This window comes from Festucalex cinctus, chromosome 3 (genome assembly GCF_051991245.1).
Source record: "Festucalex cinctus isolate MCC-2025b chromosome 3, RoL_Fcin_1.0, whole genome shotgun sequence".
Taxonomy (NCBI): domain Eukaryota; kingdom Metazoa; phylum Chordata; class Actinopteri; order Syngnathiformes; family Syngnathidae; genus Festucalex; species Festucalex cinctus.
The window spans coordinates 27,600,929-27,613,935 of NC_135413.1; the positions used below are offsets into that span (position 1 = coordinate 27,600,929).

The 13,007-nt window shown below is 38.5% G+C and overlaps 2 protein-coding genes across 6 annotated transcripts; one reads left to right on the forward strand and one right to left on the reverse strand.

The window, feature by feature from the left end:
• Positions 1 to 700: 700 nt before the first annotated feature.
• On the forward strand, positions 701 to 4,115 carry tnnt2d (troponin T2d, cardiac). 2 transcript variants are annotated; one of them, XM_077517299.1, is made up of 10 exons: positions 701 to 1,020; positions 1,340 to 1,361; positions 1,438 to 1,495; positions 1,571 to 1,687; positions 2,221 to 2,298; positions 2,376 to 2,480; positions 2,758 to 2,864; positions 2,951 to 3,041; positions 3,775 to 3,812; positions 3,887 to 4,115. In XM_077517299.1, the coding sequence occupies exons 3-10, from the start codon at positions 1,442 to 1,444 to the stop codon at positions 3,930 to 3,932; spliced, it is 636 nt and encodes a 211-aa protein (XP_077373425.1). In that variant the 5' UTR covers positions 701 to 1,020; positions 1,340 to 1,361; positions 1,438 to 1,441; the 3' UTR covers positions 3,933 to 4,115. The 2 variants fall into 2 exon arrangements, with proteins under 2 accessions (XP_077373425.1, XP_077373424.1); XM_077517298.1 differs by having other exon boundaries at positions 701 to 1,361; positions 3,887 to 4,113.
• Positions 4,116 to 4,281: 166 nt separating this feature from the next.
• On the reverse strand, positions 4,282 to 12,175 carry dnm1l (dynamin 1-like). 4 transcript variants are annotated; one of them, XM_077517300.1, is made up of 19 exons: positions 11,947 to 12,175; positions 10,882 to 11,026; positions 10,078 to 10,107; positions 9,524 to 9,570; positions 9,367 to 9,438; positions 8,793 to 8,879; positions 8,548 to 8,710; positions 8,338 to 8,458; positions 8,122 to 8,253; positions 7,479 to 7,685; positions 6,596 to 6,716; positions 6,360 to 6,515; positions 6,055 to 6,144; positions 5,888 to 5,980; positions 5,737 to 5,790; positions 5,274 to 5,456; positions 5,073 to 5,182; positions 4,816 to 4,975; positions 4,282 to 4,654 (listed from the first exon to the last, which is right to left on the reverse strand). In XM_077517300.1, the coding sequence occupies exons 1-19, from the start codon at positions 12,046 to 12,048 to the stop codon at positions 4,598 to 4,600; spliced, it is 2,130 nt and encodes a 709-aa protein (XP_077373426.1). In that variant the 5' UTR covers positions 12,049 to 12,175; the 3' UTR covers positions 4,282 to 4,597. The 4 variants fall into 4 exon arrangements, with proteins under 4 accessions (XP_077373426.1, XP_077373427.1, XP_077373428.1 ...); XM_077517301.1 differs by having other exon boundaries at positions 5,274 to 5,453; positions 11,947 to 12,174; XM_077517302.1 differs by lacking the exon at positions 10,078 to 10,107 and having other exon boundaries at positions 11,947 to 12,174.
• Between the last annotated feature and the right edge of the window lie 832 nt (positions 12,176 to 13,007).

The window sequence follows — 13,007 nt, forward strand, 5'->3', positions numbered from 1 at the left end:
AAAAAAAAGGCCGGGGGCACACTGTCAAGATCAAGGAGGTGAAGTCGTCCACAAGCTCAGCTAGCAGGTAAGGACTCTTTCGATTGAAATGGATTTAATCATGTTAACCATGTATTATTTGGATGAAATCTGTTTATGTGTATTTATTGTAAAATATTACATGTACTAAAAATGTTCAGCATTTAACGTGAAATTAGTTTACTGTACGGTAATATAAATTGACAATTTAAACGTGAAAATTTTAAAGTTACATCAATTATTGTTTTAAGTAAAAATAAAAGTAAATAATAATACAATTATGTAATTAATGTGAGGTGTTTTTTTTTTCACAATTCCATCCAAAACATAATCTTGATATAAAATTACTTGTCATGTTATTTCATTAAAAATACTTATTAATCAATGTATTTGTTAATGAAATTTTTAAATAACCAAATAAATACATTACAACAAGACAATATAATAAAAAAACATAAATCCAGAATATGCAGTAAATATTAGTAGAGCTAGTACATTTTTTTAATAATGAATACATATGTTTTGATCTATTTCATATAAACTAAGAAATATATTTTTTTTATATTCCATTTTAATGAGAAACATGATTGTTTTATGTTGTTTTCAGATTTAAAAAAAATATATATATTGATTACATACCTTTTGTTGGATGGTGTTTGGGGGGGCAAAACATAAGGCAGCAATGAAAGCAACAACACATTGTTTTTGCTCTAAAATTGGAGTGTCTCTTTTTAAACAGTGTGACGGTGTCACTATGCAGTTTATTGATCATAAATATTTGTCTTTGTTTATATATATAAAAAAAAAAAAAAGATTTATTTTCAAGGACCTGCAACATGTCGGACACAGAAGAGGTCGTGGACGAGGAAACTCAGTATGCCGTCAGACTCGCCGTTGTTATATTTATTGTATATGTTCAGTAGTATTTGAATTGCTATGTAGGTACAGATGGTAATTTTAATTTTGGTCATTTTCTATGTTTCATGTGAAGGGAGGAAGAAGGTAAGAGTATTCTCCTACTATATTTCTTTATGACTTTAGTTTTAAATGTATTACAATTTTCTCACAAGAAGTGAACATGTAAGAATGCCTCTTTTGGGTTTCATTTTTTTTAGATACTGTACAATATTTTTTGTTGTTGTTGCAATCTTCCTAAATATTTTTTTTGGTGCCCAGTTAGTTACATAGAGAGAATAAACAACTTCTTTTTTTTTGGTTTATAACTTTGAACTCTACCTACTTTTTTTTGAAAATTAATACATAATAAACATATTGAGTCATAATGTTATCTCTCTCTCTCTTTTTTTTTTTTTTTTAAAAGATGACTCAAAGCCAAAACCAAAGTAAGTTAATTTCTCATAATTAACATCACATTTCATGCTTCTTCTGCTATTTATTAACCGTTCTGCTCAATTACAGATTCATGTCAAACATTGCTGCCCCAAAGATCCCGGATGGCGAGAAAGTGGACTTCGATGTGAGTTTCACTGCACGAGATGTTTAAAAAGTTGACGCGCACGTCGTGAATATCGTACACTACTTGCGAGCGCAGGACATCCACAGGAAGCGTCAAGAGAAAGATCTGTCCGAGCTGCAGTCGCTCATCGAGGCTCACTTCATCCAGAGGAAGAAGGAGGAAGAGGAGCTGGTTGCTCTTGTCAACAGAATTGTGAGTCCAGACCAAAACAGATATTACATTTTCAGCAAATTTGACAATGTTTCTACAAAAAAAATAAAAAAAATCCCTTGGTTGAATTTTTGTTGAGGCTACTACTTAGTAGTGGTGTTTTTGTTTTGTTTTTTTTTTTGTTGTTTTTTTTAAAGGACAAAAGAAGTAGACAACAATAGTGATCAAAATGTGTTGTTGGTTTTTTTGTTTGTTTGTTTTTTAAACCGCAAATTTGTTGCAATAAGCTAGCTTACGCTACGCTACGCTCCCCTACACATTTAAGGGGCACATCGTTGTCAGCCCCTTGTTCAGCAAATTTGTGGGCGGGGTTTAGCCGCCTAAGAGTAATGGTTAAGTTATTTTCTCATCTACAACATACAGTGAAAACTGTTTTCTGCATTCAACCCTTCAATGCAATCACGTGGCACTGGGGCAGTTTAATTTGTGCCCCAGGCATTCCGCCTAGCAACAAAGGACAGCACGGTTTCATACTGAATCAAATAAAAGCTTCAAATGTGTTTGTTTGCTTGAAGGAAAAGCGTCGCACCGAGAGAGCGGAGCAGCAAAGGATCCGGGCCGAGATGGAGAAAGAGAGGCAGGCCAGGCTTGCCGTAAGTTCACATTAATGAAACAAAAAACAGATGTCGACCGTGAGCATGACGTGTGCGTGTGTTTGCGCTACATCAAGGAGGAGAAGGAGCGAAGAGAGCAGGAGGAGCAGCGCAAGAAGCACGACGAAGACGCCAAGAAGAAGAAGGTCCTCGTCACCAAGCAGTACGGCGCCGGACAGAAGGTCACGCAGCGTATTACTTTCACATACATGTTCATGCAAAAGCTGCTTCTTTAGATACAGAAATTATTCGACCATCAGGCAATACAGTAATTTCATTTCAATTTTTGTTGCTGAATTCCTAGAATTTAAAATAGTTGGGGAATATTTTGCATCAAGTGGTGTACAGTATCCTATTTTTCAATGCATTCTACAAATGTTTTTGTATGATACTATTTTTACCACTTTAACAGATTTGGATGAAAGTGTATTTACTGATTTTTGTATTTTGCCTAAATAGAGTGAAAAGAAAGGCAAAAAGCAAACGGAGAGAGAGAAGAAGAAGAAGATTCTGGCGGAGCGCAGGAAGCCGCTCAACATCGACCACTTGAGCGACGACAAACTGAAGTACGACAAACGGGAGGCTGGTAAAGATAATAATAATAATAATAATACTAATATGATATGAACTCAACAATTACGTGCGTGCGCAGGGAGAAGGCTAACGAGCTGTGGCAGTGGCTGATGCAATTGGAGACAGAGAAGTACGACCTCAGCGATAAGTTCAAAAGGCAGAAGTGTGACGTGAGTCCATCAATACATACCGGATTGCAGCAATTACAAATGCATAATATGGATACAGGATGTCCTGATCGCATTTTCTTGCATCAGAGTCCGAGCTACGTAATATTGAATATAAGCCAATGCCAAGTCCCAGACCGATACTTCCATAAAAAATTAAGAAGAAAAAAAAAAAAAAAAAAGAGCATGTCTAAATTATCAATTGCTTTAAATATTTGTATTTAATCCCAACATGACATTGTTGTATATGGCTATGAGTAAGAAGACAAACAAATTAAAATCTTTAAAAAAATAAAATAAATAAAAAGTAATCCCATAAGGGACATTAAATTCGATTGTCCAAAATAAGTTCTCATTTATTATACAAATTTTACCCTTAAATGGAAAATTACATTTTTTTTTAAAATAATACAATAAATGTTTAGTAAATATTTTAAATAATTTTCATACTTTTTTGTGCAGAATTTTCAACATTTAATTTTTTTTATTTTTAATTATTTTAAAATACAAAATTTGTACAAAATACTACTTTTTAGTTATTATTACTTTTTTAAAAATACAAAATGTTGAGCAATATATTACATTTGAACAATTTATTTTTCCCAAATTTTAAAGTTAGGACACATTTTCAAATATTTCTAACAGAATTGGTAAATTTCAACAATATATTATTTTTTCTTTTCCGTTAATTCTTACTATTTAGTTACTTGTTAATTTTGCTTTATGCTACCTACAGATCAACCTGCTCCTTGTCCGAGTGCAGGACCACCAGAAGTAAATTCACACGAAACACTATTGTGCTAATTGAGTTCAACTGTTTGATTTCATGCTGCTGTGTTTGTTTTTAGTACCAAGGGGCGTGGCAAGGGCAAGATGGGAGCCCGGCTGAGGTAAAGATGGCGCTTTCCCTCACCCGCCAACCCAGGGACTCGCCAAGCCAGGATACTCATGTACTCCTATTCATACTTCATATCAATAAACAAGCATCCACTCCATGAGAGTAACAAAGGCGGTTTTGTTTGTGTGCTAACACACTATAAGCCATACGACATGTCTTACTGTTATATACTGTGCATGCCTGTGCTGTATTGGTGGTAAAAACAAAAAACAAAAAAAACGTGCGGCTGATTTGGTGCTCTTTAGTGTTATACTGAGTGTGTGTGAGCGTTCTACACGACAAATCAATAAAATGCAGAGGACTTTGGAAGCTGTTAGTTTGAAAGGGTGATGACAACAACAACTGTTTTGTTTGTCATGTCTATCTTTAATTATATTCAACACAAAATAATGGATAATAGCATCATCGCTATAGATACAGTTTGGTTCATAAGAAAAATAGATTATTCCTAGTCAAGGGGGTATTTGGTGGAAACTGGATGGCAAGACTATCCAGACTGTACATTCAAAACTATTATTTCTCATACACATGATCACTGTCGCATTGTGAGGACTGTCGGTTTCTATGTGGGCCTGACTATGTGCGGGGGTTGGTGGTCCGTGTGGTGGGTGTGTGGGAGTGGATTGAGTAAGGGGAGGAGCCTGAAGGAGAGCGGCTTCTCTCACCATAAGTGCGTTTCTCTGATCTCCGCGATCACTTGGCTGGCTTTCTGCAGGGCCTGCGTACAACCAATGACACGGTAGTCACGTATTGCGCAGGTGCATCGAATTAAGTGGCTCGTCACTCGCAACTAGGAGCTAAATTCAGCACTCCCTCCATTATGGCAGAAGGACCAAATAGCGGTTTTAGTTACAGAGTGTATTTTGCAGATTTGGTTACCTTGAGCATATCCGCCGCCTCGTTACGTCGCTGCGCCATGTCCTCCGATTCAGTCAGCAGGTCGTCCAACAGTACCGACTTATACAACTGACCTACCAGCTCGCTTTGCAGACAGTCTTTCACGTGGTTCACCAGGAAGTGCATCACTGCTTTGGGCACGCTGAGGAGGAAGATGGACGGAAAGCGATGAGATAGTGATGATTGTCACGGAGGATTCTGACTATCGATAGCTCACGTGATGGTAGCTCTTTATGTACCTGTCCTGGATATTTTTCCGTACGATAAGAAAATAGGACTTAATGAGCCTCTCGATGACCTCACAGTCTCTCTGTTCCCGAGCAGACAACTTTCTGGACACTGGAACAGGCTGGATAGAAAAAAGATGCATGATGAGGGGACATTTCGATGGCTTGTATGCAAATACAAATTCTGTTGCTACCCTTTAAAATCATCCTCACCACGTCAAGCAAATTAACAGCATGGCCCTTCTGCGGGCTGGCGGGGACGGGGTTCTGGGGCGTCGGCCTGTCGCCCGCAGCGCCGTCCTCCCCCCTTTTCAGCATCCCTCTCCAGTTCCCCGTCCCGCCGCTGTCGGTCTGATCGCCAGAAGACGCACTCTGAGCGCCGCCCGCTGCCGCCTGCTGGCCGGAAGAGAGAACGACAAGGGGAACAAGATCGATCACATGAGGTTGTATGGGGGGTGGGGGGAGACTTGTTACCAGTACTTTTTTATTGTTGTCACTTAAATGGAACCAGTATTGTAATGTAGCTAATATATAAATACAATGCTGTACAATTTAAAAATTAAACGTTCTTATAGTTTCAGAAATGTAAACCTGCACTGCATCATAATGACTTAGTGATTTTTAATAGGTTGGTACAGCTCATGTATTGGAGATTTGATTTCTAATAAAACAGCACCTTGTCTCGGGGTACAGCAGACGGCAGGTCCCTCATTCTGTTGCGTCTTTGTTCCTGTGAAAACACATGTAAATTATATTAAGTGTGTGAAGGACAGAAATAATTTGCATTAAAAAACAGTATAAAGAGAAACATGACTCAAGGCTTGTACTTCAATGTTATGGTTCATGAGGCCGCAGGCGTCGGCAAAGTCGGGATGTTTGGTGTTGATATACGCCAGCTCAATGGCAACCAGATTGTGAACCTTATGACAAAAAACACATTTAATTGTGAAAAATTGTTAATATTATAATGTAGTGATGTGGGCAGTTTTTCTACCATGTCATTGGTGACTGGTAGTCTCTTTCTCAACAGGGAGGTGACCACTTCCACGATAGCATCGTGAAGCTTTGGGAATCTCAGCAGCTCCTACAGACAGAAACAAAATATCATTAAACAAATACATTTTCAAAGTTTAAAATACAATCAAAGTAAAATTAATGTAGGAAATAAAGCACCCACAAGCAGGTACAGTGGACCCCACCACTTTCTCACTCGATTTAATACTTAAGTTCCACTATTTGAACTAAATTCAGGTTTTACACAATATTCTAATTGCGCCACGAATTGTTGCCAGTTATCACCTGGGTGCTGTAGTTGCTGCAGTGCTGGATGATCCTCTGCATCTCCTCGTGGACCAGCTCCACGCAGCGCAGACTTGGCTCCTCCAGACGCTTCACTTGTCTCTTGACCAGCAACTCGAAGGAAACCTCGGGCACAAACAAAGCAGGCCTAGGCCCCTGGAAACAATATGTCACACCATTCAGATGGCTGCTAAGAGTGAGCTAATGTATCAAGATCAGATGCTGCAGGGACCGACCGTTGCGTTACGGATCGCCGTGAGCACGTCGATCGTCGTCAGACCGCCCAGGGGATCGACCGACTCCAATGTGCGACCGAAAGTCTCGTGGAATATGTAACAGATTCTCGCACCTCCGCAGCTGAGGAAGAGGAGAGGCGGAAACTGATTTTCAGAGAGGAAATTGCGGAGGTGGCTATGGTCACACTAAACTTGAACCTGGCGATTTATTCATTCTGCCGTGTTGTGTGCGTGAAACCCAAAATAGTGTTCAAATTCATCTTGTTTTAAGGTTAAATGTCTACCACTACATCGATGCTAGTTCCGTTAGTCCGTCTAGGGTAGTTTGCATTGTTTGTTAGCATCAAGCTAGTGGAAACGCATCTTATTTGGTTTGGTTAAATAAATATACTAGGGGTGGGAGAAAAAATCGATATCGCAATATATTGTTGTGCTCTCTGTTGCAATAAATTATCGATACGCTGACAGTAGATATCGATGTCATGTTTCCAGTTGTGCAGTGTTATGTTATAAATGTTTATGCACTTTAATTTGTCTCACTTCACAATGTTTATAGTTAAAAGGCTCAGAGGCAGTGAGGCACAATGCAGAACTTTGTACATTCTTTAAGTTTTGGCATTAAATAAATGTATAATTAGACATTTTCCTTTTAATGCGGATTTGTTTGGCTTTTTCAGTCACATATCGTGATATATTGCAAATTTTTTTTAGCCAATATATAAAAAATTGTAGATATCGTGAGTCAAATATCGTCACAGTATCGAATCGTGGTTTACCCGTATCGTCCCACCCCTAAAATATACACAATGTGTTATTCTGTGTTTGTGGTTATAAACAGCTTGAAGCAAGCACAGAAATGTTGGTGCTTTGCTGCGTGACTTACAGTTCAGCCGTCTCGATGTACTTGGCCGTGCCCTCGATGGTGTGGCAGTACTCGGCGGCGAACTTGGTGATGAGTTGCAGCAAGGTGGCGCTTTGGTCCTCCACAGGCTCGCCGTAGCTGTTGAGCAGCGACTGGTACTGTGCCGCCAGCACGTTGATCCTGGTTTTCAGCTCCGGGAGGCAGTCTCGGATGTGGTGCATGAGCAATCTACACCCAAAAAGACAAGATGACTCAAAGTCATGTTAAACTAAATGATGTACTTATTGCATAATTTGTATTTTTCAAAAATGTAGATTAATACCATTTGTCTGACATTGTTCCATCAAAATAACCTCAGGATTAAAAACACTTCTGTGAAATTTTTATGTCAACTATATCCATTTGAATATGTTGTCGTAATTTTGATAAATAAAATGTGTATTTTCCAACATGGAGCTAATTTAATTTCACTTATCTATGATGTAGTGAGATAATTCATATCTCAAATTTGGGGAACAACCTCTATTTTTTTTAAACACTTTGGAAATACTACATATGTATAGCATGCAACTGCAATCAGAAACTCTGATTAAACATCATTTTTGGTTGTCATTAAGTGTAGGTGTATCTACTGACTTTTTAAAACAATAACTTCCTCTCTTACCTATTTAGTGTCCTGGCTAGATATTTAGTTCCACTTCTGTTTGCAAGGGAGGGGTACTTCTTTTGTAGAAAGGCGTACTCATCACGAATAGCATCTGCCACTGACTTCTTCTGATTGATATCCAGCTGGCTCCTAGCAATTGAAAAAAAAAAAAAAAAAGCAACAGAAAACACAGTTAGCACACCACATGACTGACGTGTGCATACGGACAGTCACCTGTTGACAACTCCAATAATGCCAAGTTTGACAGGAATTACTCGGCCCATCAGGATATCCATGGCGTCTGTTCCGGCATCCATCAAATCCAGCTTGGTCACCACTGCTAGTGTCCTTCTACCTGGACACAGCACGGAGGAAGAAATTAGGACGTGTCAGCAATATTTTCCAAGCAAATGAGAAAAACAAAAACAAAAAACACGCGTTTACCATCAGGATCAACTTCACGGGCCACTTTGAGGGCCTCCGACGTCGCCATGTCTGTGTTGGCAGCGGTCACAGCCAGGATGATGGAGTTGGGGTTGGAGATGTACTTCACGATCAGCTCACGGATCTGAATCTCGATGTCTTTGGGTTGGTCTCCCACCGGCACCTTTAAAATAAGAATTCAAAATCATAATTCAATCCAGGAAATGTGACCACAATCACATCTGGACAGGATGACTGTATCTCACCTTCGTAATGCCAGGAAGGTCAACCAGTGTGAGGTTGACAACATTTGGTGAGAAGACTTTGAGGTGAATGGGTTCATCACTGATACCCTGAGGACAAAAACAACGCAAAACATGAAGGCTGCATTTGCATTTATTTGCGCAAAATGGAAATGACACAAGAAGCCCTGTTTTTTTTTGTGTGTGTTGGTATTTTCTGACATGACATTAAAAAGAGGGTACATACCTCACATTTGTGTAAATATTTAATGTTATCTTTTCATGGGACAACAATGAACAAATGACACTTTGCTACTATGCATAGTCAGTGTATACTTGTACAACAGTGCCAATTTACTATCCCCTGAAGAATAACTCAACACTCTCCCAGGAAATAATGATAATAATAATAATAATAATAATAATAATAATAATAATAATAACAACAACAACAACAAAAATGTGAGTATTTCACTTTTGATGGATAGTGCATTTAATCTGATTTTACTACATATATCATGGACGTAGCATGAATTTTATGTAGAACACCTTACAGCTACAACTTCTTGGCAAATATGTTCAAAGATGATGTCTATACCTTGTTAATGCCTGATATTCTTTCCGTTTCTGCTTCAATTTCTTGACGGATCTCCTCGAAATTAGTGTAGATCTTAAAAAAAAAAGAACAAGATAGAAAATGTCAACCGTCCACTTTAGTGGGCTCATTTGACATAATAGATTTCATTCAACCTTACCTTGTTTTTGGTATGCAGGAATTTGCCCCATTCCTCGCCATCGATGCCTACAGAGATTAAAAATTGAGGGCGTCAGTCAAACGTGACCAACAGTTTTATGTTCAGCTTCTCACGAGAGGAATTTTCTGGTGGCTAACATGGAATGTAAAAACTCGCTAGAGCTAAAAGCTGAGGAAAAAAATGGGGTGGGGAAACCAAATGTTTTCCTAAATGGAAAAAATGACAGAAGCATAGTAATACCCTTCAGCACAAAGAAGCCAGGCGTGTTTGGGATAGGAATAAGCCAATCAAAGCTGCACAACAAACAACGATGAAAAAGGCGAAGCCTGTTAGCCGTCTCAGGCGAAGCTGGCGATTTAGGACAATGCAGCTGCTTTGGATGTTCGGGTATGTTCAGAGAATGATGAAAAAAACGTTCTTCAATCAATCTGAACTGAATGAAGCCACGTGGGTGGGCGGTTTATCACAAGCTACTCATATATAGGGGCGGAAATGGGGGTGATACATTATAGTGTATATAAACACAGTAAGGTAGATAACAATAAAAGGGAAACCTCTGTAAAAGCGCCCATTTTTCTTGAATTCTGTAGTTTAAGAGAGAGAAAACAATTGGGTTAGCCTGGTGGGCGCCTACATACAAATACACTTAAAGGCTCAGAGGTTCAAAACAATCCATTTCGAGATGTTTATCCTGTAGTGGTGTGTGTGCGTGTGTGTGTGTGTGTGTGTGTGTGTGTTAAGGGTGACTTTTCCATGATTGTTCGGCGAACAGAAGCGAGTTTTAAGCAAAAATCGACAGCTGACTACTCAAAAATCATCAATCTGGCAGATTTTGAACAATTCTTCTAGTTGTTTAGTACCAATCTAAGTTGCAGTAACTGTAAAACTAAAAATCAAACCATGAGAATTGCAAGTCATGTGTTTAACCAAACCAAATTAACTTTGTCAGACAATGTAAAATGCTGTACACAGGCTAACTAATGTAGCATCATAGTTGCAGTAGTTTTAAACAACTTCTAGTTGAAAATAAGCGGTAGCAACACATACAGAAAGAGAAAATGGAAAGACAAAACTCACGGGCATACTGTATATTCTTTATCTTCTGCAGAAAATGACTAATATTATGCCATCTTAGTTGTGATGTTCCAGCGACTTTAATATCTAAACAATATGTAATTGCTTGATGGATTGCTTTCAGCACACTTAAACTAGACGTAAAGAACTTCAGAATGGCCCTTGCATCCTGCAATATTTCTGTGTGCGGCCTCAGAGGAAAAGGTTAAGACAGCCCTGATATAAACAACAATGCTAGTAGACCACAAGATGCAATAACTTTAAAAAAAAAATGCCAGTGATACCATTCTCCTCATTGGTCTTCCGGCGGTCTTCGGAATCGATGTGGACAAGCTGGAAGATGAGGGGACGACGGGTCACGATGCCTGTGCCACGCGGTAGTACATCCCTGCCAACAAGGCTCTCTAAAACAGAACTCTTGCCGCTGCTCTGAAAATTAAAACACACACAAAAAGTCAAGAGGGCAATTGTCTTTACATTTGAAATACGGATTAATACAATGTGGTTTTATTTTCCCTTAGGACTGGATATCTTTACATGATGTTCATACATGACATGCACAACTTGTAATTAAAACCAGCAAAAAAAACATGCAGAGACTTGCTTAGTCACACTCTGAACACCCACTGATGCTTGCCAAAACGGCTGAGACAGCCACATCCAATTAACTGGTCAGAGAAAGTAAACACGTTTGGCAAAACCTGCCACTTTAAACCAATTAGGCTCTAGTGTAGAGCTTTTTCCGATAAGGGAGGAGTTTATTTCGGACAATAGCAGTGTACAGTGATAATGGATCATATCATGAGGTATGTAAGGTCATATTTTAATGAATGTAATTGCTGGTATATACTGTAGTACAGGCTGATTACCATTACTTAACTAAATTTAATACAGCTGCTATATAAAATTTGTCACCATACTGTATAATATAAGCTTTTTAAACATGTGAAGTGACCACATATGGGCTGGATAATAGTGCTGGGACATATTTTGCATTAGCCTGGAAAGGGCTAAGTATTAGCTAAATAATAACAATACATGTTACGATAATTATGGTAATGGTAATAATAATAATAATAATAATAATAATAATAAGAAGAAGAAGAAGACAGATTAAGCCGGTCATGGCACAATATCAACTTGTTTTTATTATGAGGATATATGTTCCCAATAAATCATGACAAAAAACAGCGATAATATAATTTTTTTAAGGTTATTTAACACACACGCACCAAAGTGGATAGCAATGTAATAAACATAGAAGCCGCATAAACTCAGACTGAAGTTCTAACAACTATAGGTCTCATGCTAACTAACTCGCTAACCTCCAAAACAATGACGTTTCTCACCTGAGTCCCCACAACAACTATTTGCGGCAGCTGAATGATGTCGGCGCCCACCGTATTAAAAACATCTTGCAGTTTGTTTATGACAGGTATAAGGGCCTCCATGAGCTCCCAAGCCGATCCGGACCTGTCGAAAAAGGGACACTTTTCGGTTCTTCACAAAGTCATTCAATGTCCCGCGGGTGGCTAAAGCTAGCGATTGACATCTCGTTCACTCAGCGGCGCAAACGTCTGCGCATGGCACCGTTGCATTGTGGGGGGTGGAGTTTACAGAACCGTCGTGCTATGGGATTCGCGTAGATATATTTTTAGCACAGAACTACATTTCCTGTACGTGACGTCATTAAATGTCGCGCTCCATGACAAAATCGCCTACGCAACAGTAACCAAGGGTGCGACCAAAATATTTGCACAGAAGCCAATTATGTTAAATTTACAAGAAATATTGGAATAAAATACTTAAACTAAATATTTTTTTCAATTCACTTTATACTGATTAAATTACCAAAAAAAAAAAACAAACAAAAAAAAAAACTCCCAAAACATGTCATTCTGATGGATATTCTGCTCCACAAAAACGTGTTAATTCACTTTGCGAGGAAAAACAGCAAATACACGAAAGGTTATTATAATACTGTACACCAGATAAGAGGAGATACCTGGTATTACCTTTTTTATTTGTCATAACACGTCTTTAAAACCCAAAGGCAGCTACCCACAAACTCATATAAAAGGTTAAGTGCTTGGATTGGAGCTTTCAAATACAGAAATAAACATTGCACATAACTAAACTGACCATGTTATATCACTAGCTAGCAATGACGTAACATGTTAGGAAAACTATACTATTCTGGGGGCTCCTACTACATTGGAGGAATCATATTTTCAATATCGAAACAACTTTTATACAGTTTGATCACAATTTACAGCTTAAACTCTTGTCAAATACATTCAATAAAAATTTCAGGTCTCAAAAACATAACCTTGAAGCTTTTTAAACATGTTGGGGGGGGGGGGGGGGTTGGCAATACAGGTGCCTTTTCCTTTTTATAACCACCCATCAC

What these genes read in the sequence shown, in the direction of transcription:
- tnnt2d (XM_077517299.1), top strand. Translation starts at nt 1,442, where the DNA reads ATGTCAAACATTGCTGCCCCAAAGATCCCGGATGGCGAGAAAGTGGAC. An exon ending in GCGAGAAAGTGGACTTCGAT is followed by an intron (nt 1,496 to 1,570) that starts GTGAGTTTCACT and finishes TTGCGAGCGCAG; the next exon opens with GACATCCACAGGAAGCGTCA. An exon ending in TTGCTCTTGTCAACAGAATT is followed by an intron (nt 1,688 to 2,220) that starts GTGAGTCCAGAC and finishes GTTTGCTTGAAG; the next exon opens with GAAAAGCGTCGCACCGAGAG.
- dnm1l (XM_077517300.1), bottom strand. Translation starts at nt 12,048, where the DNA reads ATGGAGGCCCTTATACCTGTCATAAACAAACTGCAAGATGTTTTTAAT. An exon ending in GCAGCAACTACAGCACCCAG is followed by an intron (nt 6,145 to 6,359) that starts GTGATAACTGGC and finishes TTCTGTCTGTAG; the next exon opens with GAGCTGCTGAGATTCCCAAA. An exon ending in TCATGAACCATAACATTGAA is followed by an intron (nt 5,791 to 5,887) that starts GTACAAGCCTTG and finishes GTGTTTTCACAG; the next exon opens with GAACAAAGACGCAACAGAAT.